The sequence below is a fragment of the Rhagoletis zephyria genome, unplaced genomic scaffold (assembly GCF_001687245.7).
Source record: "Rhagoletis zephyria isolate East Lansing unplaced genomic scaffold, Rhagoletis_zephyria_1.1 Rzeph_scaffold_01303, whole genome shotgun sequence".
Classification (NCBI taxonomy): Eukaryota; Metazoa; Arthropoda; class Insecta; order Diptera; family Tephritidae; genus Rhagoletis; species Rhagoletis zephyria.
Genome location: NW_016158387.1, coordinates 21,645 through 48,656, shown reverse-complemented (window position 1 = coordinate 48,656; position 27,012 = coordinate 21,645). Strand labels below are relative to the sequence as shown.

The following is a 27,012-nucleotide window of genomic DNA, read 5'->3' as shown; positions in this document are numbered from 1 at the left end:
CTTTTTTAATTTTATGTTGACCTTTGGGGTTTATTTGTAAATACTTTCAGTTTCAATTCATTTATGCAGTTGCATGTACATATATAATTTTCTTAATGCTTTCGATTTTTGTTTTGCCAAATATCTTTTTTTTAAGATAAATGCCATCATAAGATAAATGCCATAAAGAAAAATGCCATCCTACCTATCAAAACATATCAAAAAATTTTCCAAAATTAAAAAGAAGTCGATTTTATTAACATTTCTTTATTATATTAATATGTATATGTATTTAACAATAACAACTGTATTTGGCTTAATATTAAATTATATTAAAATGTCAAATAAAATTATAAAAGAAATAAATAAATAATAAATGTAAATATACACATACATACGTATGTTTAAATAAATTATAATAAAATAGTTTTTATAAAAAGGTCCATTTTACATGACTTTAGACAATTGCGGAAAAAAGTAAAAAAAAATGCCATAGAAAATCTTATCAACTTAGCTGAAATAGAAAAATTCATACATGTTTGCAAAAATCAATTTGCAACAATCAGCAAATCGATTTCACGCAAATATCATATTTTCGGCAAGCAAGCAAATGTACAAAAGGCCGCTCCTTTCCCTGTTTCCCGCTTCTTACTCTACACTTGTCGTTCTGACTTCCATTTTTATTTTAGAGTTTGTTTTGATCCGACACAAGCACGCGCTTGCCTCCGCAAGCATCCCCTCTGCCTAGTGCTTATTATATTTCTGTTCCTCTTTCCTTTTTCGTTCTTATTTTTTCATTTTGCTTTGAACTATGGTAAATTTGCTCAAAGTGTGGTGGCACGGAAAAATTTTTGGTATGGTGGCAGCCGACACTTCTCTACCGACACCGTCGGTCGAGCGGTGCACTTTGTCGACGAGTGGTATATTTGGCCGACTGCACCCCAAAATTTCTGGCAGCAATTAGTTCACACAGAAAATGTGCCTTCTCATTTATAAACGTTCTCTGGTAATACACTGCAAGTAGTCGGTCGGTAATTGACGGTGTTTATCAGGTAGCTACCGATTCATCAGTCCTGTAGTCGCTCCCCCGTACTGCAGGGTATGTATATACATGCATATGTGTATGTACATGCAGGTATACACGTGTATATATGTATTTGCTTATATGATATATGTATATACCTGGTGCATTAACCAGAGTGTGATTGACAACCAGGTTGGCTCTCTTCTAAGAAATTAATGGCTGCGTTTCTTTATACATTCCGGATAATCTCATTTCACAGCCAGAATAAACAGAATGTGTTTGAAATATACGTTAACATATCATAAGGAACGTTCTAAGGAATAAGTAAACAAAAAAGTTTATTCCAAACGTTCAGAATGAATAAAGAAATTCAGCCATTATTCAAAAGAAATATCCGACCCGAAATTCATAAAAATTTTCAATTTGACTTAATAAGATGATTCTTCTGAGAGCAACGTCAAATTCAATCACACTTTGTTACATACATTTGTACCTAACTCTTATTCCCGGTATATTGCATACATAGGTATGTACCTATGCGGGCATACTTATATACATATATATGTATGGGAGTGTATATGTAAAAAATTTTTTTTTTTTTTTTTTTTATGCTTTTACATTTTAATTTCTGGGTTTTTTTTTCTATTTATCTTCATTTATTAATTTTTATTTTATTTATTATTTTATTATAATTATATATATATTTGTTTTTTCCTAAGTCCGTTTAATAATTTTTTCCTTTTTCTTATTTAGCCTACATATATAAATGTAAGTGTATATATATATAGGCCCGAAGGACTCACCCTTTGTTGCAGCAGGCCCTGGTGGGGCACTACTCTTGTTGTTGTTGCAGGTTATATTTGTCGCTGCTGATGTTGTCGTTGGTGTTGTGACCACTGCTATGCGGGTGTTGTTGCTGGTAGCCGGTGGTGATTGTTGTTGCTGTGGCTGCTGCTGTGGCAGCTGCTGTTGTTGTTGTTGAGCCGGATCGCTGTACCGGTGTCGTCGTTGCACCGCTGTGGTGCTGGTGTCACTGATGTTGCTGGGTACTGCGGCTGCTTGCGGATCTTGTTGCAGCAGGCCACTGGTAGGGGTCCTGCCGTTGTTGTGGTTGGTGCTACGACCGCTACTATGCGGTTGTTGTCGCTTGTTGTGCCCGCTGCTATGGCTTTGTCGTTGCGCCCTATTGCAACCGCTGCTGAGGCGGCTGTTGATGCACCTCGTTGTTGCAACCGCTGCTGTGGCGGTTGTTGTTTCGGTCGCGCGTTGTTGTACCTGTCGCGCGTTGTTATACTTCGTTACTGCACCCGCTGCTGTGGCGGTTGTTCGTGGGCAGCGTTGCCACTTTGGTAAATTATTACCAAAATTGGTAGAAAAAATTTGGGTTGGTAAAAAGGTAAATTTTTTCTCATTTTGGTAGATTTTTGATGAACTTTCCGTTCCCGATTTATTTTTCGTAGTTATCTTTAAATATATTATAAATTTCTTTGCATACTTTTTATGTACTTACATACATACGTATAAATGTATATCGATATAAGGCGAACATATCGCGCTCCATTTAAAACTAATTTTACTGGAATCCCCGGGAGCTTTTGATTGCCTAAATATTTTAAATGATTATTTAAAAATAAAGAAAAAATTTACAGGTATGTAATTACGCACTATGATTGTTCGCAAAAAAAAAATCAACACCATTTTTTATTAATGGAAAAAAAAAATAAAAAAAAAACACCGGGAATTTTAAGCAGCACATTGTTGGCTATACTCAAATAGTATTTGCTTTAAAACTCCATACCTTAAATTGCTCTAAAAATTGAGAGTATAAAATTCGAAATTTAGACGAAATTTTTTGGAATTTTTACTCGAAAAATATTGCGAATATTAAAAAAAAATAAATTTTTTGAGTCACAGTTTTTGTCTATAATAACTCGAGTTAAAGTTTTTCAAATAATGAAGTTTCATTGTTGCCTTTAGCTTCATCACTCCCGCTTTTGGTTGAAGGAAACTAAGAATATGCCAATAATACGACTCAAATACCGTATAACTAGTTAAATAAAAAGTTCTTAAAAACAATTTTAATTCTTATTGAAAAAATAAAAAAAAAATAAAAAAACTAGTTTTAAATAAAATAAAAATTAAAAAAAAAATAAATATAAAAATAACAAAACTATGGTTTTTGTTAAAATAATTATAAAAAAATTATTGGTAGATATTTCCCAGATTTGGTAGATTTTTTTCAAGTGGATGGTAAATATCTTTTTTCGTCAGTGGCAACCCTGTTCGTGGGTGCGATAGCCGCTGGTTGGGTCGGTGTTGCGACCGCGGCTATGGTGGTTGTCGAGTGGCGGTGCTACTAATGGGTACCGCTGCTGTTGCCGCGCGGTGGCAGGGCTAGTAATGCGGTCGCTGATGTTGTTACTGTAACGCGAGAACAGTCGGAATGCAAGAATAGGTGTAATATTAAACATAAAATAAGTAATAACATGCAGAATATGTACACTCTAAAAAGTGTACCCCCCCCACAATATTCGGTGCCAATATACGCGTTAGATGTTCAAGATTGGATTTTTGAACATTAAATGTTTAAATTATGCCCATAAGTATACACATGAAATGCTTAAAGTAGTTGCAACCATTTTGAGCGTAAAAATAAATTTTCTACCAATTATTTATAATATTTAATCATTTCCAACATTTCAAGCGTAATTCTCTGTACGGAACACAATTGGTATGCAAAAGTAACCAGGCGTCTTTAATTTAATTAACACGGTGTGTATTTTTTCATACTTTAGGAGAGAAAACTGGTTACCTCTCTTAATACGCTTAAGTTCAAACAAACATTTTCTTGAGTGTATCTTGTAAAACTTACCGACTCCAGTGTTCCAGGTAGTGCCGCAGTGCCACTTCAGTGCGTTGCTTTCAAGGAGCGCCCAAGTCCCGTACGTCCAGTTTGCTGCAGTGTTGTGGGGACTTGTGCTAAGCCCAGATTTAGGTCTTCACTCGTAAGTGAATGCTGGTGGAACGCGAAGAAGATTTTGGCGCACAGGAGTGCGCGAGGACTTGTGCTATGCCCAAATTCTGGTCTTCACTCGTAAGTGAACGCTGGTGGAACGCGAAGAAGCTTCTTCTTTCGCACAACTAATTCACTCCAGGCGCGCCTAAAACTGTTTGGGCCTAGGCGACGCCTTCACTTCTGGCTTCTCTTTTTTTTTTTCTCTGCTTAGAAATTACGTGCCGGGACCACGTATTTCTGTTTAAGTTTTTAGTTTTATACCGCGCGCACTAACCACTTCAATTTTTCCACAAGTTTTTTTTTTTTGTTTCTTTAACAGGTTACTTGTTATTTTATCACTTTCCACTCACTACGAAAAATGGGCATGCGTCGCTCGCTGTTCGATTGCCGAATTTGACATAGAAATGGGCGATGGGGAGTTGCCAGCGGGTTTTTACACCCGCTGCCAATTACGCCTTAGTTCTGATGGTATGTTGGAGATGGCCGTATCGATATGCATACAATCCGATTGCGTTTATTTGTTTTTTTCTTAAATTTTGTAAGCAAATTAAGGCTACATAAGTTGATTTTGGAATTACATAACCGATTTACGCGATGGTAAATGTAGATAAGGGCGTCAAAACTTATTAATTAGTTATTTTTATTTCAGGAAACCTAATGTTACATTTTATTTACTGTCTTTATCGACTATTATTCAAAAGCTTAGTTTGAGAGAATGCACCGCAAGGCTCTACCTATGCTAAGTATTCTACAAATCGGATGGAATGATATCGGAAACTTTTGAGAAGAAATTAATCATTGTCGGTTAGGAAAAGGGAAAATGATTTTGTTAAAAAGTTTTAGTTATACTGAGCGCTGCATGACATATCGATTTTTGGGCCAAGGGGCCATCTCTATATCACGCGCAATTTGGTAACGGGAGTCTCGCGTGGTGTTTGTAACGGCAGTTTAGCGAAAATTTTGGTAACGGCAGTTTGCGCCGCCAATGATATCACGACACGTTATATCCGGTTGTGTCTCTCGTCTAAAGGTGTCGTGGTCTCTTTTTCACTTATAGGCATTTTATGTGCTTGCAGGTAATTTTCCTTGTATTGGCAACCCCGCCAAGAGTTGTCAAGATGGCAGACTCTCATTGGAAGTTTTAGCGTTGCCGTACGCCCTGGACAATATTAGATGGTAAATTTTTCTGACAGATTACCGGGTGTACTACATGCCGAAGAATAAAATAGTTAGATTTTTGTGCGGCGAACAGTAACCCATAACAAACCTGATTCACTTCACGACACGTCACAGAAGCGAACAGGGAAAGGGGTTAACTGTCTTCGGCAAGGCGTCCTGCAAGAGAATTAGGTGGCATAACTAGAAGAACGTGGGGCACGACTCACCCCTGAGATATAGAGTCTCAAAAAAAAGAGAAGTCTTTAGCCTGGCAAAAAAAATTAATAACACCCCTTAGTTACGTCAGGTGGCAGTTAGGGTCCGTCCGACTCAGTATTGGTGGTCTAATAAGTTAACTTTGATGTTACTAAAATACCGAAGTCAACGCATTTACTATATTCCGCGTCAGTATTCGCTTGTAATGCTGGGTGGACTCGTTATTGTGTAGCCGGTCTCTGGAACATTAAGTCTCTTGCTCTGGTTAATACTGAGTCGGCTCCTAACATTCTGGTATTCGTAAAACAATGAATTTAATGTTTTGAAAGGTTCAATCTGGGATTTCAGTAAGTCAGGGTGGTTTCCGTAATTCTGGTAGAAAAGGAAAAGGGAATAAAATTAAAAGTTAGGTCAGAGTTTGCCTAGCATATTCGACTCGGAACTCAATCCCGGTTGTGTGACTAAGTATGGGTTGATATAGCGTTCTTTTCGAAATGCTTGAGTTAGAATTAGACCGAGCAAACTCTGGGAAAAAATTCAAGTCCGGTGTTGCGGTGGTTCTCTATTGTTTTAGGCCAGAGAAGCCTACCCCCCAAAGTGCCGAACTTAGTCGGTCTTTACACCCTGCCCCCCACTAGTTCAACACCGCTAAGAAGAACACAGGGCAGGCTGTCCTGAAAAGGACACTTGGCCGCGAGTTTATAGCCGTCCGGCGGCTGGGAAAAACGTGTATATATTTATTTTTTTTCCTATTCATTACGGCTTTGCGGTCCAAANATATTAGATGGTAAATTTTTCTGACAGATTACCGGGTGTACTACATGCCGAAGAATAAAATAGTTAGATTTTTGTGCGGCGAACAGTAACCCATAACAAACCTGATTCACTTCACGACACGTCACAGAAGCGAACAGGGAAAGGGGTTAACTGTCTTCGGCAAGGCGTCCTGCAAGAGAATTAGGTGGCATAACTAGAAGAACGTGGGGCACGACTCACCCCTGAGATATAGAGTCTCAAAAAAAAGAGAAGTCTTTAGCCTGGCAAAAAAAATTAATAACACCCCTTAGTTACGTCAGGTGGCAGTTAGGGTCCGTCCGACTCAGTATTGGTGGTCTAATAAGTTAACTTTGATGTTACTAAAATACCGAAGTCAACGCATTTACTATATTCCGCGTCAGTATTCGCTTGTAATGCTGGGTGGACTCGTTATTGTGTAGCCGGTCTCTGGAACATTAAGTCTCTTGCTCTGGTTAATACTGAGTCGGCTCCTAACATTCTGGTATTCGTAAAACAATGAATTTAATGTTTTGAAAGGTTCAATCTGGGATTTCAGTAAGTCAGGGTGGTTTCCGTAATTCTGGTAGAAAAGGAAAAGGGAATAAAATTAAAAGTTAGGTCAGAGTTTGCCTAGCATATTCGACTCGGAACTCAATCCCGGTTGTGTGACTAAGTATGGGTTGATATAGCGTTCTTTTCGAAATGCTTGAGTTAGAATTAGACCGAGCAAACTCTGGGAAAAAATTCAAGTCCGGTGTTGCGGTGGTTCTCTATTGTTTTAGGCCAGAGAAGCCTACCCCCCAAAGTGCCGAACTTAGTCGGTCTTTACACCCTGCCCCCCACTAGTTCAACACCGCTAAGAAGAACACAGGGCAGGCTGTCCTGAAAAGGACACTTGGCCGCGAGTTTATAGCCGTCCGGCGGCTGGGAAAAACGTGTATATATTTATTTTTTTTCCTATTCATTACGGCTTTGCGGTCCAAGAGACATTTTCTTAAAGGAGAACTCGTCAAAACTCCGAAATGAAGTAGACATTTTGATAAGGAGAACTCGTCAAAACTCCGAAAGGCATTAGACATTTTGATAAGGAGAACTCGTCAAAACTCCTAAAAGACCATCCTAATGGGAGTGCGGATTGTCAGGCAGTTCACGACTCCCGGTGGGAGCGCGCGTGAAAGTCCTATGAATATAGATGCTCGGGGAGGATACTGGGAGGTTTGTCCCCGACCGCCAAAGCGCCCAGTAAAAAGGACAGTAAGAGAAAAAAAGATACTCAATTCACATTCGTTGGCTAGAGTTAGCCACCCCCCAATTGCCGAACTTAGTCGGTCTTAACAGTACGGCCCCTCCGCTAGTCCAGTAGCTCGTTTCTGTTCCGATTCCCTACCTGGGCGAATTCATATATGGACTCGCCGCCTTGTTCTCTACTGCTAAGGAGTTGTAACCAATGACGTATATTCCCTACCAGCAGAGAAATGATCGGTAGGGAAGAGTTACAGAAGCGAGTTACAGCCCTACATGACTTAGCTTCGAGGAAAAGCCATGCAAAGTTGGACCCCGGGCAGTCTGCGGACGGTCAAGGTTTTACCCTATCGCTAAGTTTAATATTTGCAAAAACGTGTATATACATATATAAATTTGAGAAAAAACGTGATTATTAAATTTGGGATAAAAACTACTTTACTTTCGGATCGCTCTTCGTGACGGATGACATTGTCACGGCCGGATGTCAGATGCATGGAACCTACCGATCGGTTTGCCATTCAAGTCCTCTAAATCGTACAAAGCATTGCCTACCTTTCGCAGAACACGACACTTGATATATTTAGGCAAGAATTTAGCATTTATGCCTTGCTTAAAATTGCTGAGAGCGAAGTTTTTCCGGAATACTTCTTGTCCTTCCCGGTAATTCACAACCCGCGTACGTTTGTTGTACGTGTTCGTTGCTCTGTCTTGCGCTAGCTCAAGGTTCTTTCGTATGTGTTCGCGAATGTTTGCTAACTTGTCAGCTCTGCTTGTAATCCGGACTTCGTCTTGTCTTAGGCTACCCAGTTTCTCCAGTATGCTATAGGCTGACGCATGTTGTATCATATTTTATCCAAATAAAGCGTAGTAAGGCGAGCTTTGTATCGATGTATGGTAATCGCTTCTTAAAACCGACAAAATTTAGGGAATATGTTTGTCCCAGTCCATGTGATCTTGCTTGTCTTTCAGGAATATTCTAACTTTCGAAACAATCTCTCTGTTCACGCGTTCAGAGGCGTTAGCCTGCGGTGAGTATAACCCCGTCTTAATGTGAACAACCCCATAGTTTTCAAAAAACTGCTGCATCTCCTTCGAAATGAATTGCTTCCCGTTATCACTATGGACGAATTGAGGGACCCCGAAAGCTGGAAAAATCTCTGTACTAAAGAAGCTAATTACATTTGCCGACGTCGCGTTTTGCAACGCCTTCAAAAATACGTATTTGGAAAAATGATCTAGCACTATGAACAAAAACTGGTTTCTTCGCTTTAATCCTGGATATGGTCCTAAGAAATCGCAATAAAGACGCTGGAATGGCCTCTCGGATACGAAGGCATTGCCCATAGGTGGTCTGGACACTTGATTGGTGGCTTTCACGGCTTTGCAGGTTTCGCATCGGTTCACATAAAGGCGTATGTCCTTTGCCATTTGCGGCGAAAAATATTTCTGCCGAACACGCTCTAAAGTCTTCTGCCAACCTCCATGGTAACTAGCATTGGAATCATGTGAGCATTTGATTGCGAGCTCCGTCAGCCCTTCCGGTAACCACAAACGCCAGAGCGAATCCTCTTCCTCTTCCACACCTCTTCGAAACATCACTCTTTTGTAAACTCTATTTTCGACTATGCGGGCAGCCCTTCTTGATTGTTTTTAGTTGTTTCGCGAAGCTCCGAGTACTCTGCGCCGTCGAATTCCGGTGATGCCAAGTCAATTTCCAGAGGTGTGGTAGAAGACAATTCGTCCACGTCAAAACGCGAAAGGGTGTCCGGCACAACATTGAATGATCCTTTGCGATGCTCCATCCTAAAGGTGTTTCTTTGTAATAGAAGCGACCATCTTGCCAGCCTGCCACTCAAGTCTTTTTGTGTCATTAGCCTTTTGAGACTTGAATGGTCAGTAATTATTCGAAAAGGCAATCCTTCAATATATGGTCTGAAACGCTTGACACTAACTATTGCGGCTAGGCATTCCAGCTCGGTGACCGTATAATTTCGCTGAGCATTATTAAGTTTCTTCGATACAAAAGCTATGGGATGCTCTGCTCCTTCCTCATCGAGCTGGAATAACACGCCTCCTACTCCTATTTTGGATGCATCACATTGGATCACGAATTCGTTACTAAAATCGGGTTGTGTACAGGCGCTGAACAGAGTGCAACTTTAAGTTTACCAAATGCTTCAACTGCCTCAGGAGTTAATTTAAATGGACCAGGTGACTTTCGAAGGCAATCTGTCATTGGGCCCGCCACATCTGCGAAATTGGTAATAAACGATCTGTACCAATTTGCCATTCCTATAAACCTGCGAACCTGACGAGGAGACATGGGAATCGGAAAATCCTTTATGGCTTCTATTTTGCCCGGGTCTACTTTCAAATAACCATTCCCTATCAAGTACCCGAGATACCGAATTTCCTTCTGGCAGAACTTTCTCTTCTTTACAAATAGATAGATAGATAGATAGTGAGTCCCGCATCCCGCAAGCATTTCGCCACTTCCTTCAGCAATTCCAAATGATCTTCGAAGTTGGAGCTGCACACCATCAGATCATCCAGGTAGACGAAGACGTTCTCTCGTAACCGTGAAGGAATAGCCTTATCCATNTTAGACGATTCCGTTAATTTGATTTGGAAGAAAGCATCCTTCAAATCAATACCACTTATAAAGTATGTATCCTTTAACCTGCTCAACAACCCATTAATATGCGGCAACGGATACGAGTCCTTCTTTGTGACCGCGTTCACCTTCCTGGAGTCAATGCACAACCTAACCTTGCCTGGTTTCCGAACTAGTACCACTGGACTACACCACGGTGAATTCGATTCCTCGATCACTCCCATCTTGAGTAGCCTTTCAATTTCGCTATAGGCTTCTGCCTGCCTGGGTGGTGAAAGAGGAAAGTGCTTACTTTTAACTGGCACCGCATCACCCGTGTCTATATGGTGCGTCACTAAACTGGTTTGACCTAGTCCTAGCTTTTCGAGCGAGGTAAACTCCTGAACAACTTCTTGCAATGCTACCTTCTGATCTGGTGTGAGCTGATGGAAGTTTGGCTCATCTTCATTTGGAAAATCTAAACAGGAAACGCTTGGGAATATATCGGGTGCTAACGCAAATGCCTTCCAGAAATCAACACCCAGGTATGCTTCTTGGATTAATGACGGTACAAGATAAAAGCGCATAGTCTTCGTAATATTTTTAAAAGTGACCGGTAAAGATATCGAGCCAAGTATTTTCTGCCGATTTCCACCAGCCGTGTAAACAAACGCGCGCAAAGAATGATATTTTAAATTGTTTCTCTTTAGGAAATCTTCGCATCCGTTTCCAAGAATGGACACGTTTGCTCCGGAATCTAATAAACCCACTACGAGACTATCGTGTATTTTAATCTTTGCTAACGGTCGTTCGTCTGGCGTTATAAGAATTTTAGTGCTTTGCAAAAGTTTACGCATATTTACTCGGCTAGAATATCTTTTCCTACACTGTAGAATATTTTCTGAAACTACAAGTTTTGGTTCTTCTTCGAAAATATTCGCCCTTATCCGTTCATAATCCTTTTCTCTTTGCTCTAAACTAACTGGGAATTGAGTCTGGCATGCGACATCCCTACGTGAAGGCATAAGAATTCGAACCTGCAGAGGATTGGCTGTAGAAGAAAACATACACTCGGAATCAGAACTATCGGAACTATCTGGGAAAGTTATGATGACCCGTGGTGAAACCCTCGAGGGACTGGTATTACTCTCCGAACTACTGACATCTCCATGCAAACGAACGGTTCTGGCTGGGACTGGCTTACTTTTTGGTTTAGTACAGGAGGCTGCTGCTCTTGTACTCCCTGCTTCGGGGGCTAGGGTGCCGAACGAGAATCCCCGATTGCCTTCTCGCTCGGGTTCCGGTTTCCCTGTCTCCGATGATCTCTGGGGCATCTTGGAGTGACCACCCCCTTCTGTCCACACTTGAAGCAGAACACGTTCCGAATCGCTTCCTCGCAATAGATGTAAGAGTGTCCCATCTTATCACAGTTCCAGCACTGTATTCCTGAGTAGTCCGGTTTCCTAGTCCTCTGGAAATTCAGCGCTTCCACTTGTGGATCCACTTCTCCATCCATTCCTCCTGTCCATTCATCCGGTGTAATAGCCATGGTTTCGTTAACATGCCGTCCTGAATAGTTCGGTACCAAGCTCCCAAGGCCATTGGGTGCAGTTTGAGATGCAGTTACCACTGCACTTAACGCGTTCATATTTTCCCGCATTGTTCTCATTTCAGCTCTCATTTTTTCTTGCGAAGTACGTAAGAGCTGATGAAGCACCCCTACCCACGAATCTCCTACAGGCGCTCCGCCATTAGAACGTCTACTTCTATCTTCTGCAATACCTTCACCAAACCCGGTATTCCCTGGCAAAGACCTATCATTTTCCTGTCTTCCCGAAAGCATAGTCATGGAGGTAGCGGAAACATTCTGGACCGAAGTCCCAGGCGGTGAGGTGTCAAGTAAATTTGAACTTTGACGGCTATCAACTTTAAGTCCCGGAGCGGGACTGGCCATCGGAATTGGAGGCGGAACTCCACCAGTATGGTCAGCAATAGGTGAATGCATCACCAGAGGATTATTTGCTGGCATAGCGGGACTGGTATTCCTCCCGGCACCTCTTGACTTTGCGCCGCTACCTCTAACTGAAGCACTGCGTGTTTGCCTAAGCTGCTGTTCCATCTACCGAGTGTTCAGTGGTGAGACAAATGCAATTAGGAATAACAAGAAACGTGACGCTTAAGCTCAAACCAAAATCGAAAATCCGAGGCTTGCTTAATAGCGTAAGCCTAATTGAACGTCCGAGAAAAAAAATTTCAAAAAAAATGAGTTATTTAGCTAATTGGCGCGATTACCGATCCCGATTGCGAGAAAAAAAAATGAAAAATATCAAACTTTTATTCAGTATGCGTACTGAATATAAATATACGTACCGAAAAAAACGATCAAAATATAGGTAGTTAGTACATAAGCGTATAAGGTGGTTAGTTAAATATACGTGGTCATATACGTGGAATTTAAAAATTCAAGGGGATATAATTTTTATATAGTAATATATTTATCAAGGTTAATGGGAATCCTGACCTCCTCTGACATTAGGAAGGCACTATGTAGTCTACGAAAAAAAATGTACAAAAACAAACACAAAAAAAGGCGTGAGTACTGGGTACTCATGAAATTTGATGTGTATACATATGCGAACGGCAAAGCATAAAAGTACGTTTACATATAAATATAATCTCAACCAAAGCTCGTTAGCTGTCAAATTGGTTGTGCTTGTTATTCACACAACTCGAGGAAAAGTTAAACTTCTTCTCTGTGCCACCGTGGTCACTTTTTTTTGCAACACATATTAGGCCATTTAAATATATTTTAACTGAATATTTTATTAAAAATACCTTTACAAACCTATTTTCCTTACTAGCGTCAATTTTTGTTTACTTTAACATTTGACATTCCTCCTTTTCTTCGCAAGTATAATCGATAAAACTGGGTTGGACACCAAAAAGTTATCGGTTTAATCTGAGAAATTTTTAATTATAATTTTGCATGGCTAATCTCTTTTTCTAATAACAGATTAGGGAGTCAAGCTCGAAAATTAGGATAATATCTTTATATTATATACTTTTATTTCAGTTACACACATACAAATGTAGGTTAGGTTAGAAATTAAACATTAATTTCACTTAATTATATTCATTTTGCTGATTTAATTTTTTTATTCATTTTCATTTCTAATTCTTTTAATACATGACATTATCGGTATGATTGACATAATATACTTGTGACTCAAGGGCGTTAAAATATCTTGGAAACACCGCATATTGGTAGATTTTCAAGTTTTATGCGGCAAAAAATATTTTATTGCCTCTATCTACTCAAAATTGTTTATCAAATGTAAAATTGAAATAATTTGTATTACAGATAGGTTATATTAATAAAATATATATATTAGCCAATAATTTACTATTTACATATATTGACTACCTTTATTTATAAAATGTGTGTACACTATCATTGGTTAATTAGTTTTCGCTTTCAGAATCTTCGCTGGCCTCAAACTATTCCTTTGTCACATCTTTGACAACGGATTTAGAGGGTAACAGCAGCTTTATTGTGTCTGGGGAAAACGATTTGATATTTCTTCTTTTTTTGGTCATGAACCGAAATACTGCTTAAAAACGAGACCGAGCTCATCAACAGCCGGTTACATATGTCACGGTTACATACTTCACCAGAAAACTTCCGGGAATAATTTTCTCGGTTGTGTTTGTTGTGGGCCTCTTGAGCCCCCCCCCCCCCGATAATTGTCCTATTGTTAATAAGGAATTAGTATCTTGTGCATTGTGGGTGTCATAGGAAGCCATGCCGTCGTCGGTTCGCCACTTCTCGCTCGCTATGTTTGAGTTCCGGTCGCTTAACAAAAAATTTTGCATGTGAAAGCAACAACAAAGTTAGCTAGCACGGATAGACGATAGCAAGTTTGGTTGTACCTCATTGAGTTCGTTCGTTTCGCCACTTGCTAACTGATGGCGAATCGATGACGGCTAATAATCAATTGTAGCGCATTTCCTCTTACTATGCATATGCCTAAATGTATGCCACCATTGGCAAGCGAACACAGGGTGCTTCTAATGAAAATAAACATTTTATGCTGAAATACACATGCTAAGCCCTTCGAAATTTTGTGCTGGGATATGCGTTACAGCTTTGCAAATTTTACCCCTACCGAAACCAAAGATGTATACACATCACAAATTTTTCGCTGTTTGGTCCAGCACACCCAACCGCAATGAAAAGCCGGCATAGTGGTATGCCCCTCCAGACTTGAAGAGTGTACTGGCCTTCGCGTACAAGTTTTACTGGGCTATCTTCCGGTCTCAGTGCACCCCACCGCAATGCAGCAAGGGGCAGTCAACGCATGCCCCTCTGAGACATGTGGGGTGACTGAGACTCCGATAGTCAGTCGTGGTTAGAGTCCCAGCCCACTCCATCGCAGTACGACGGCGCTCAGGAGCGCCAGCGCAGACCTATGGAGTGAGCTGGGTTCAAAAGAAAAAATGTATATATTATTTATTTATTTTATTTTTTTCCAAAAAAAAACAAGTCGCAAAAAAAACAAAACAAAAAAAAATAGTCGGCAAAAAAAAATACTACAAAAACTATTTAAACTAAACCCCACTTAGCGGACAAAATTTGTTCCCCAATTCCCATGCCGACATATCGGACCACTGAACAATTTGGAGAAAAAAAAGTCAAACTACAAAAAAACTAAGTTGAGCACTGCCTCACCGGGTGAATGCAAAACTCCGGAGGACGTGACGTGAAGTTTCGGAGAAGCCTTCGGTTGCTGGCCAAGCGGACCGATCCGAACCAGCACTTTCAGCTCCACTCATCCCGCCGCAACGCAGCAAGGGGCAGCAAACACATGCCCCCCTGGGACTTGCGGGATGGTGAAGCCTAATGTGCCGGTCAGGACCAGTCAACCTGACCAGACCTCAGGCTACCCCGTTGGGCGCCATCTGTTATGGTACGCATACATTAGGAGCAGCAGTGAATGCAGGCGGCATGACACAAGAGGGTGCACTATGGCTAGTCATGTCGGCTGGGCTGGGTTCTTGCATTCACTCCTGTTCCCTGCGCCATAGCAGAAAAAGTCATGCCTTGTCAAACGTTTTAACGGACGGACACATAGCAAAAAAAAATATTCAAAATTCAAAAAAAAATCCGTTAAAACAAAAAAGCTGGAAAAGAACGTTAAAATTTAAAATATTTAAAATAAACTGAAAACCAAAAATACGAAAAATTAAAATAAAACCAAATGAACAAACAACCCCTAAGGCCGAATATGATTGGGGGCCACTGGTGGAAGTGTGGCCCCTGGTGCTGACCCACCCTCAGCCGTGGTCACCGGCGCACCCTATTCTCGATGACCCCATATAAAATTCCTAATGTGCCTTCCTAAGTAATTAAGGTAGTCAGCATTCCCATCTTATATTAACAAATTTATTGATAATTCATTTTCCTTAACCTAATTCTTAAAATTAACTAATCTTAACCCTATCATCTGAATCCCTATCACTCAGAAGTTCTTAACTCTAAGGTAAGTATCTGGTATATGTATAGTAAGACTATAACAAAGGTAAGTATCAGGGTAGAAGTAAGTATAGAAAAAAAATATGTATATTAAGTTAAACAGGTATCCTCAAAGTCAATTTACATAAGTCGGGTAAGTAGGCTAAATCAAGCCTAGTTCTGGTAAGTATATTAAACAAACCAAGTGAATTAAATAAGCAGTAAGTATAGTATGTAGGTAAGTCTAAGGTACTTATAAGTAAATCTTAGTTCCTATTTCTCCTAGATTACTATAAGGGTTGGTGTCAATTTCGTTTTAAGTATTTAATTTCTTTTTGGTTAGCCTTCTAACTGCTCTTTACTTTCAGGTTTAGTATTATTAATATAGTCATTTATATTAAGTTTCGTTATATAGTGGCCTTTCTTTATTATAATTTAGTATTTCGTTATGAATTTGAATTTATATTAAATCGTTGGTTATGGTTAATTTATACATTAGGTTATTTTAATGGTATATAATTTCCCCATTGGTATGTTTATTTAAAATTTTTTTATTAGTAGAATTTTTATTAAATTTATACTTTCATTTTACGTTATATCAGATTATTTTAGCTACGTAAACTTAGTTTATTTAAAAGTTCTACTAAATGGTAGTTTATCTTATTTTATTTTAATTTAGTTCAATTTAATTTGATTTAATCTTAGCTTATTTAATTTCCATTTTATTTAAAGGAATTTATTGATTGAATTTATTCGTATTTAATTTAAGGTAACTTAGGGCTTAATAGTATTTGTCTAACTGAAGTTAAGTTTTTTCAAATTTAGTAGATTGAGGTTTATTTTATTATTTAATTTGATTCAATCTATTTAGCCTAATTTGACTAAATTTAAATTTCTTTTGTTTATTTCTGTAGACGTGTATGTATTTTCCTCCGTTAGCCTAAATCTTTACTTCGTTTTATTTCACATATATGACTATGTATATACATGCATATGTGTATGTACATGCAGGTATACACGTGTATATATGTATTTGCTTATATGATATGTGTATATACCAGGTGCATTAACCAGAGTGTGATTGACAACCAGGTTGGCTCTCTTCTAAGAAATTATTATTCAAAAGAAATATCCGACCCGAAATTCATAAACATTTTCAATTTGACTTAATAAGATGATTCTTCTGAGAGCAACGTCAAATTCAATCACGCTTTGTTACATGGGTCGTTCTTAAAAAACATGACCAATTGGTGTCCCCAGACTTTACTATTTTATATTTTGTTTCTTCAAAAAGAAAATAGAAAAATATCTGCATTTTTATAAATTATTATCGATTCTACGTAACTATATTATAAAAAAAAATAATTAATTATCTGAAAATAACTTAAAAAATATTTTCAATGTCAAAGGTTTAGCAAAAACCTGTGTCCCGAGCCAATTTATAAAAATTTAATAGTTATTTTCAGTTGAAATAAAATTGAAAAAAAATAATATTTACAATTTTTGTTATTCAGTTTGTGTATATTAATACCATATATAGAAAAGAATGATGAAAAATAATTTTTTTGTATAATTTTTATGAAGAAAATTTGTGTCCCCAGGTTTTGGTCCCCTCTGTTACGTCCACTCATTTTATTGAAAAATGTTTGTTAAACGTTATGACGCGTATATTTCTCTTATGCTTCTCCATCATAACTTAGCTAAAATCAACAAAATGTGTTTTGAACTGTTCAGTCTTGTTTAGTGCGTTGTTGAGTAAGGAACCCAATTGTATGCCGGGTACGTACCCTTATTCAGTGTCAACTCTGTTACTGTTGAAAAACGGTGAGTAAAGTGATTTTTTATTTATTTTATAATTTTTTTATAAATATTTTATGTACATTAATTAAGTGGACAAATAAATTCTCCAAAATTCGAATAAAAAGCTAAAATATGGTATTTTTGAGTTAATTTGTCCCCTCTGTTACCGGTCCACTCTGTGACTTATTAACTCCAAAAACTCCAAAAATTAAAAAAAATACTGCTGGTTATGGATTCCTATTGTTGATACCATCCGTAACCACATGAGGCCAATTATAAACATATTTGGCCAACTTAATTTTTAAAAATTACAAAATTCAGAATGGTCATGTTTTTTAAGAACGACCCACATACATTTGTACTTAACTCTTATTCCCGGTATATTGCAAACATAGGTATGTACCTATGCGGGCATACTTATATACATATATATGTATGGGAGTGTATATGTAAAATTTTTTTTTTTTTTCTATGCTTTTACATTTTAATTTCTGGGTTTTTTTTTCTATTTATCTACATTTATTAGTTTTTTTTTTATTTATTATTTTACTATCATGATATATATATATTTTTTTTTCCTAAGTCCGTTTAATAATTTTTTCCTTTTTCTTATTTAGCCTACATATATAAATGTAAGTGTATATATATATAGGCCCGAAGTACTCACCCTTTGTTGCAGCAGGCCCTGGTGGGGCACTACTGTTGTTGTTGTTGCAGGTTATATTTGTCGCTGCTGATGTTGTCGTTGTGTTGTGAACGCTGCTATGCGGGTGTTGTTGCTGGTAGCCGGTGGTGATTGTTGTTGCTGTGGCTGCTGCTGTGGCAGCTGCTGTTGTTGTTGTTGAGCCGGATCGCTGTGCCGGTGTCCTCGTTGCACCGCTGTGGTGCTGGTGTCACTGATGTTGCTGGGTACTGCGGCTGCTACGCTGGCAGCCGATCTTGTTGCAGCAGGCCACGGGTAGGGGCCCTGCCGTTGTTGTGGTTGGTGCTACGACCGCTACTATGCGGTTGTTGTCGCTTGTTGTGCCCGCTGCTATGGCGTTGTCGTTGCGCCCTATTGCAACCGCTGCTGTGGCGGCTGTTGATGGACCTCGTTGTTGCAACCGCTGCTGGGGCGGTTGTTGTTTCGGTCGCGCGTTGTTGTACCTGTCGCGCGTTGTTGTACCTCGTTATTGCACCCGCTGATGTGGCGGTTGTGGTTGTTGTTCGTGGGTGCGATAGCCTCTGGTTGGTTCGGTGTTGCGACCGCGGCTATGGCGGTTGTCGTGTGGCAGTGCTACTAATGGGTACCGCTGCTGTTGCCGTGCGGTGGCAGGGCTAGTAATGCCGTCGCTGATGTTGTTACTGTAACGCGAGAACTGTCGGAATGAAAGAATAGGTGTAATACTAAACATAAAATAAGTAATAACATGCAGAATATGTACACTCTAAAAAGTGCATGTAAAACTACTACTGAAAGTGTTTATACATTCCCCCCCCCCCACAATATTCGGTACCAATATACGCGTTAGATGTTCAAGATTGGATTTTTGAACATTAAATGTTTAAATTATGCCCATAAGTATACACATGAAATGCTTAAAGTTGCAACGAATTTCCGTCATCCCTTGTCAAATTTGGTTTGGAGACACCAAAAAAGGAAATATTTACGCCAGTCAGGCTTATTATTCCAAAACCAACTTACTATTGACTGTATACCAACAACGTTCACTGAAGATCAACAACACAAACGCCAATATTTGGTTTAATAAACAGTGTATTGCTATGAATAATATACCAAAGTACGCACAAATGAAACCGAAATCAAAAACAGCAGCGAGTCAGAAAATTGTTAGGAGAGCCGAGAACAACTACATCCAATGTGAATAAAAACACTTGCACGCCAAAAAGGAATATACATATGCGGAGCTATTGGCCATCCACCTACAGTTAGCGGAGCATCTGCCAATCCAAACCTTGATGAAAATAATAGAGAAAATAAAAGCCAATAATAAAAAACTCATGAAGAAGAAGTATGAAAGGTTGAACAAGAAACTCGTTAACTTGAGGACGAAGCAAAGCAACCACAAAATCATGAAAGATGCAGAACAGAAATTCCACTCCCGATTTGTAAACTTGACGGAGGTTTACATCAATGAGCAAGAAGCAGAACTATTAAAAAAAGACCTCAAACACAACATTGAAAGTTACAACCGAAAGAGGGAACTTGAACAAACTATCAAGGATACTGAAGTTATTATATCACGGCTTCCAACTGAAGAACAGGAGCACGCCAGACACATATGTCGGCACATAATTGAAAAAGACATAAAGGCCAAGAAAACTAGGAAGCAGAAGAACGAAAACCAAACCATAAAAGGGCTCAAAGAAAAGCTAAGGGCAAACAATGTTATAACCACAAAAGCAGACAAAGGCAATACCACCGTATTAATTGATAAAAAAGATTACATAGAGAAAACTGAAAATCTAATAACTGAAATAGGGTGCAATAAATTGGGAAAAGATCCCACTGAAGAATACCAAGCAGCAATAAAGAATACCATAAAGAAAAGCACAACCATAATAAAGGATAATCTACCATATAGACTAACACTTATGAACCCGAGTGTCCCTCCGTTGATTGCCTTGCCGAAGACACACAAACCAGGCACCCCGATGAGACCTATCATTAATTACAAGTCTGCTCCCGGATACAGACTCTCCAAGCACCTAAAGACGCTGCTGAAGGATAATCTGGATCTACGCAATAAATATACTATTACAAATACAACGGAACTAATCGAGAAGATGAAATCGTTGAAGATCAACGAAAACACTAAATTCGTATCATTCGACATCAAGGACCTTTACCCATCGATACCAACAATAGAAACCATAAAGACCGTACAAGAAATACTGATGGGAAAAATGAAAAGAGAAGCTGTCACGGAAATAATAAACGCGTTGAAGGTCACATTAAAACAAAACTACTTCCGGTTCAACAATAAGATATATAAACAGATTAACGGGTTAGGAATGGGCAATCCGACGTCAGCAATACTCATGGAAGTATTCATGCAAACACTGGAGGAGAAATACATGAAAAACCTATCGACCAACCTAGGAGTAAAATTCTACGCGAGATATGTCGATGATGTAATATGTCTAATAGAGGGAAACAAAGAGAAACAGATACTAGACTATCTCAACAAACAACACCAGAATATAAAATTCACCATGGAAACGGAAGAGGAAAGAAAGATTAACTATCTGGATTTAACAATTAAAATAAACGATACCACGAACAAGATAGAGTTCGAAATATACAGAAAACCAACAGCCACAGACACAATTATACACAATAGCTCAAACCACCCACAGCAACACAAAAATGCAGCATTTAAACAACTAATAACGAGGCTTGAAAGGACCCCTCTAACAGAAGAATGCTACAAGAAGGAACTGGATACAATATATGCCATTGCGGAAAATAACGGATATAGGAGAGGCCTGGTGGAGAAGTTAAGAAAGGACACAAAATCGAAAAAGACTAGCAAAGAGGAAAACAATAAAAAAACTTGGGCAGTTCTAAATAACACAGGAAAGACATCTTACAAACTTGCCAAATTCTTTCATAAGTACGACATTCAGACATCATTTAAAACAAGGAACACAGTGGGAAATATATTGAAAGAGAAAATAATCAAGGAAGACCCGCTAGATAAACAGGGTTTTTACAAGTTAACCTGTGAGTGCCGACACAGTTACATAGGACAAACAGGGCGAAATATAAGAACAAGGTATCGAGAACACATAAGGGATTATAATAAGAAAAAACGAAAACCAGAGGCTGCAATAGAATCGAACTTCGCGAATCACATGATCAAAAATAAATGCACACCAATGAAGATTGGACAAACAACAGAACTTCTCCGTGTACAACATAAAGGACAAAGATTGAATATATTAGAAAATATGGAAATATATAAACAGAAGACCTTCAAAGGACAAATAATAAATGAGCAAATAAATACTGTATCGGACGTACTGTTTGAACCTCTAAAACTACTGTACAAGAAGGAGAATGACAACAACAAAATATTAAGGACAGATATGGAAGGGAATACACCGACTGCAAAAACAAAGGGGGTAAAAATCACGGACTTCTACCTGCCGTCAAAAACGAGCCGAAACAATTCATCTACCTATTGAGTACCGCAAACACTGCAAAAAAAAGACGTACCTAACAAAAGAGAGAGGTAGTTAACAAGGAGTATAAATAAGAGCAACCAACAAAAATTATGCAGAACGAAAAATGACACTGAAGATGGCACAACGCCGAAACCGGTTTGTCTCCAAACCAATTTGACAAGGGATGACGGAAATTCGTTCCATAATACAACTACAGAAATATCACAGATGTAAAAAGGTATAAATAAAGTACTATCACAGATAAAATTATAAAAAAACTGATCACAGTCGCTTAAGTATATAAATGGATAAATAAATAATTAAGTAAAATAAAGGTCTATAAATAAAAATAATAATAACAACAATGGTCAAGTATGGTAATAAATCATTAAATAATTACGATAATAAATAAATAAATACTATAGTCAAGTCCCAATCAAAAGTCACATATAAATATAAGTCATTTACGTATATGAATAACATAGAACATTCAGCACACGCACTTTACATTCAGCACGCAATATGCGACGCAGGACTACCTACAACATAGACCTATCTTACAAAAATGTCTTTAGCGTGGTATACGTCGCTCGTTGCCACCACCTCGCAATCACTGTCTCTCAAGGCGCCCAGCTTTCGGTATAGCTCGTATGATGCAGCATGCTGTATCATTGGCATACCGAAAGTGGCGTGGTACGGCGATGTATTGATTGCTGAGTGTGTCCCAGTTTCTATGGTTTTCTTTGATAAATGACCTGATTATCTGTAATACAGGTCGGTTGACCCTCTTAGCAGCGTTTCCCTGAGGTGAGTAGAACGCTGTTTTAATGTGGTTTGTGCCGTATTTCTCCAGGAAACTGCTAAACATGTCAGACACAAATTGTTTTCCGTTATCGGAGTGTACGTATTCGGGTACGCCGAATACGTGGAAAACATCTCTTTCTAAATATTTTATGACTTCAGCTGAAGTTGCCTTACGCATTGGTTTTAAACAGACGAATTTCGACAAATGGTCTAGACATACAAAGACATACACATTACCATCACAAGTACGAGGAAACGGACCCATAAAATCTATAAACAAACGCTGAAAAGGTCGTTCTGTTACATGTTGTTTGCCCATTAGCGGTCTCTTGAAAACATTTAATGCTTTGTTTGTTTTACACACTTCACTTTTATGTGTGCGCATACATCGGATACCATTCCTGGCCAGTAGTATTTTTCGCGCAGACGTGCCAAGGTTTTGTGGATGCCACCGTGCCCAGCAGAAGGCGAGCCGTGAGAAGACTCAACCAGCCCCGGTCGCAACTCCGACGGAACCCAAAGCTTCCAGGCTTGATCCGCTTGAAGCTCGTCTCCCCTGTCAAACTGTGCTCGCCGGTACACGTAGCCGTCCGATACGCAAAGGTCAGGAAGTCTGTCTTTGTTTTCAGTCACTGTCCTTATCAGCTCTTCATAATCTTCGGATGCAAAACATGGAGACTCGAGGCATACGTCGATTACTCTGTCGCTCACTTTTATTTCGTCCATATTCATTCTGGACAGCGTATCCGGGACGACATTTTGCGTGCCCTTTCGGTGCTCAATCTCAAAGTCGTAACCCTGTAGTTTCAGGCTCCATCGCGCCAGCCTGCCAGATAACTCCTTTTGAAGCATTAGCCACTTGAGGCTCGCATGGTCCGTAATTACTGTAAAGGGGAGACCCTCGACATATGGCCTGAACCTCTTTACACTTACGATCGCCGCGTAGCATTCGAGCTCTGTAATGCTGTAGTTCTTTTGTGCTTTATTGAGCTTAGCCGACACATAAGCAATTGGTCGTTCGTTTTGGTCGTCGTCCAATTGAAACAAAACCCCTCTCACTCCGTCAGTCGATGCGTCACATTGGATATAAAATCGTCTGTTAAAGTCCGGATGTGTCAGTACGGGCGCCGAAATCAAACTTTGTTTAAGTTTCTCAAAGGATTCCGTGGCTTCGTCAGTCATCGCGAATTTTTTAGTCTTGTCTTTTGAGAGGCAGTCGTGCAGCGGGGCTGCAATAGTCGATTAATACTGAATAAAACGACGGTGCCAACCTGACATGCCCAGGAACCGCCTTAGCTGTTTCGAGGTTTTAGGTTCGGGAAAGTCCCTCACAGCTGCAACCTTGTTGGCATCCCTTCTGATACACCCATCCCCGACTACGTAACCGAGATATCGCACCTCTTTGTAACAGAACTTGCTTTTTTCTACATTTATTGTCAATTTTTCATCACGCAAACACCGAGCGACCTTTTCTAGCAAACATATATGAGACGAGAAATCTTCTGAACACACTAACAAATCGTCAAGATAAACAAATACACATTCACGTTACGAAGCGGTTATGACCTTGCCCATTAAACGACACATTCTTTGTGCCGCGTTACACAGTCCAAAAGGCATAACTGTGAATTGCTACAATGGTCGGCCTGGCACCGTAAACGCCGTCTTTTCCCTAGATTTCTTTTCCAACGGAATCTGCCAGAACGCGTCTTTCAGATCAATAGCTGAAATATATCTAGTATTTTGGAGTCTGCTGAGAATACCCTCTATATGTGGGAGTGGGTACGCATCCCTCACTGTCCTTGCATTCACCTTGCGGGCATCTAAGCAGAGGTGGTTTTTTGCGCCTTTAATTACTAAGGAGACTGGTGAACTCCAGCTGCTGTTGGACTCCTCAATGACTCCCATGCTCAGCATTCGATCTAGTTCAGCATAGACTAATTTCTGGATTGCGGGTGAAATAGGGTAATGTCGCTGCTTTACTGGCAGATTCTCGTCAATTACCTCAATGACGTGCTCTTCTAGCTCTGTCCGACCTAACCCTGATACCGCAAATGAGGGGAATTATGATTTCACCCACTCCAATGCGTTGGATTGTTCTAATGTCAGTAAGTGCTGCACGGCGTCGAAGGACAGGTCACCATCGGCGGGAACGAGTTCAGCAACCCTAGCACCATCCGCACTCACATTTATCCCTTTGTTTACAACACTCATTCCGAAGGTTTTCCAGAAGTCGACTCCTAAATACACCTGCTGTTGTAGCCCAGGCACTATTAAGAACTCTAGCTCTCTTGTAGCACTATCCCACAACACTGGTAGCTTGATGGCCCCTATTACGGCGGGCTCCTCACCATTGGCAGTTCTGATATTTTGGCCCTTAATCGGCAGAATTAGGTCCTCATTACCCCGCAGTAGCACACTCCCGTCCTTGCCCAGACAGCTAGCTCCTGCCCCCGAGTCCAAAAGCGCCTCGTGGCCCCCAATTTTAGTCTTGACAAAGAATCGGTTATCTCCCTTAACAGTGACTATTGTTGAAATTATTTTATTATAGATTCTATTAAAAATTCTTTTCCTTTCCCTCATCTTGGCAATTTTCTTAAAATTCCTGCTTTTCTTCTTACTGTCTATCTCTTCGCAAAATATTCTTCTACGCGCCTCTTCGTATTCTAGTTTACGCTGATGTTAACTTTTTATTTCCGGTTTACCTACTATTTCATTCTTTAATTTAGTTTCATTTTCCTTTTCTCTCCTCAATATCTTTACTTCCTCACTTCCGGGTTGCCCATCTCCTGGCTGGAACCCCCGGTTATCTCCGGCAGTTTGGAGTTTCCCTTATCTTTTTTGAAGACACAAAAGAACTAGTCACTACCACAAGCAAAACACACCATATTGTGGAACGAGGACTTACATTTAGTTTCCTTTTGAGCTTCGGCCGGGTTTTTAGCAAAGTGATCCACTGGCATGCCACACGCGAAACACAACATCAAATGGAAAGGTGAAGGACAAAAGCATTTCACAGTAGACTTGGACGTATAAGGACAAACAGACGTGGACGCAGACGTAACATCACAAACTTTCACTGGGAAGGAGTGTTGTGGTTTTCTGTTAATCTGGTCCCTATTAAAAGCTTCTACTATATTCTCTCCTTTCTGCTCTACTGGCTCTACTTCTAATTCATTTATGGCTTTAGCTCTACTCCTATTTTCTTTTATCACCTTCTCTGCCCTTTTGCACTCCGCTTTCAGCTCCGCCAGAGTTTCCATCTTGGACGCGAACGTCAAGTTTGCTATGTAGGATTTGAGGTTACCCCTAATTATGCCTACCATCTCTTTCTGAGGGATCTTCGTTCGGAGTCTGAATGTCATGTTGTGGATTTCGCTATAAAAATCGTCGAAACTCTCATTCGGCATCTGCTTTCGTTCCATGATTTCAGGGATGATTTCATAGTCGGACTCAGCAGTCTTGAAGTGGTTTAACAGTTCCGCCATCAGCTCGAAATAGCCAAAGTCGGGACTATCAGCATGGTCCTCGAGCACCTGCCAATACCACTTCAAGGCGCCGCCGGAAACCAGACAGTGAAAGTCCGTGAAAAGCTGGAAGAAAGAGATGTTGTTCTGCTCACGCAGTGTTTCGACGTGAAAGATAAAGCTCTCCACACTCATCCCTTTGCCTGTCCCATCAAACTTTATGTCCCACTTCTCGAGATCAATTTTCTTCCACCTCGGTGGCTCTCGCGTGTCTTGACTAGCTATCTCCGTACTTCTGCTGTCAACGTGTTTATCAGCACAATTCCTGGCCTTTTCTCCACGTCCTCTATTCTCCGGAGTTGATGCCGCGTTGGAACGATGACCCAGTGCTTGAGCGGACGTCTCCATTTCGGATACTCGGCCGCTGAGGTTCGAAACATTGTCCCTCATGTGCCTTACCTCATTCATACACTGCGATATCATATCGTTTTGTTGCGCCATCATTGCCATTAGACAGCTTAGTTGCTCGATACTAGTCGCAGTGTTGGCAGGTTCATTCCTCTGGTCTTTGAAACCGCCAGCTTCCGAGTCCCTGGTTGGTTCGCCTCCCACGAAGTCATCGTTCCCCCCAGCTCCTACAACATTACCATCCGACATTTGGCACAACAAATCAAGTTTTCATGAAAAAATAATGCTGTTATTGTTGGACTCTCCGATAGATATTTCGTTCGTTATGGACAAGGTGCTCGCTTGCTCAGTGTTAATCGTACTGGCGCATCTATTGAAAAAGTCCGAAGGAACGAAATCTACCGGACGTTCAATCCCCGTATCAATTTGGTTAAAAATAGAACCGACAACCTGGTTCTCTAGGGCACGTGAAATGCTAGGAGTAATTGGCCTATCTTTGCTAAGAATACCCAAACCGCGTATCGCTCTTCCTTGGTCTTCTTCTTCAGACATTCACTCACTCAAAAACAATGTTTAATTTCAAACACGGAATCAAAAAGTACGCACGAATAAACCGCGGTAACAAAAACTAAATTCAATTAAAATTTTGCCCAAAATTCAAAAAAAAAAGTTTCAACAAAACAAAAAAAATAGATAAATCCAAGAAACGCTAAAGGAATTCACCCCAAAGATTCAAGAATTTCAAAATGTGTACATATGCATACAAGTATGTATGTATGTATGTATATTCAATAAAAAAAACGCAAAAATCATACAATTCAAGTTGAGTGTTATGACTCATAA

General features: G+C 39.7%; 2 protein-coding genes across 2 annotated transcripts; one reads left to right on the top strand and one right to left on the bottom strand.

Moving 5' to 3' along the window:
- Positions 1-7,886: 7,886 nt before the first annotated feature.
- LOC108363554 (uncharacterized) lies at positions 7,887-8,261 on the bottom strand. The gene has a single exon (XM_017616946.1). It carries the CDS (start codon positions 8,259-8,261, stop codon positions 7,887-7,889), a length of 375 nt encoding a protein of 124 aa, XP_017472435.1.
- Positions 8,262-19,393: 11,132 nt separating this feature from the next.
- LOC108363552 (uncharacterized) lies at positions 19,394-22,065 on the top strand. Its single transcript, XM_017616945.1, has 2 exons — positions 19,394-20,455; positions 21,976-22,065. Exons 1-2 carry the CDS (start codon positions 19,394-19,396, stop codon positions 22,063-22,065), a joined length of 1,152 nt encoding a protein of 383 aa, XP_017472434.1.
- Positions 22,066-27,012: the final 4,947 nt, after the last annotated feature.

What these genes read in the sequence shown, in the direction of transcription:
- LOC108363552 (XM_017616945.1), top strand. Translation starts at nt 19,394, where the DNA reads ATGAAAGATGCAGAACAGAAATTCCACTCCCGATTTGTAAACTTGACG. An exon ending in ACGCGAGATATGTCGATGAT is followed by an intron (nt 20,456 to 21,975) that starts GTAATATGTCTA and finishes TGAATAACATAG; the next exon opens with AACATTCAGCACACGCACTT.
- LOC108363554 (XM_017616946.1), bottom strand. Translation starts at nt 8,261, where the DNA reads ATGATACAACATGCGTCAGCCTATAGCATACTGGAGAAACTGGGTAGC.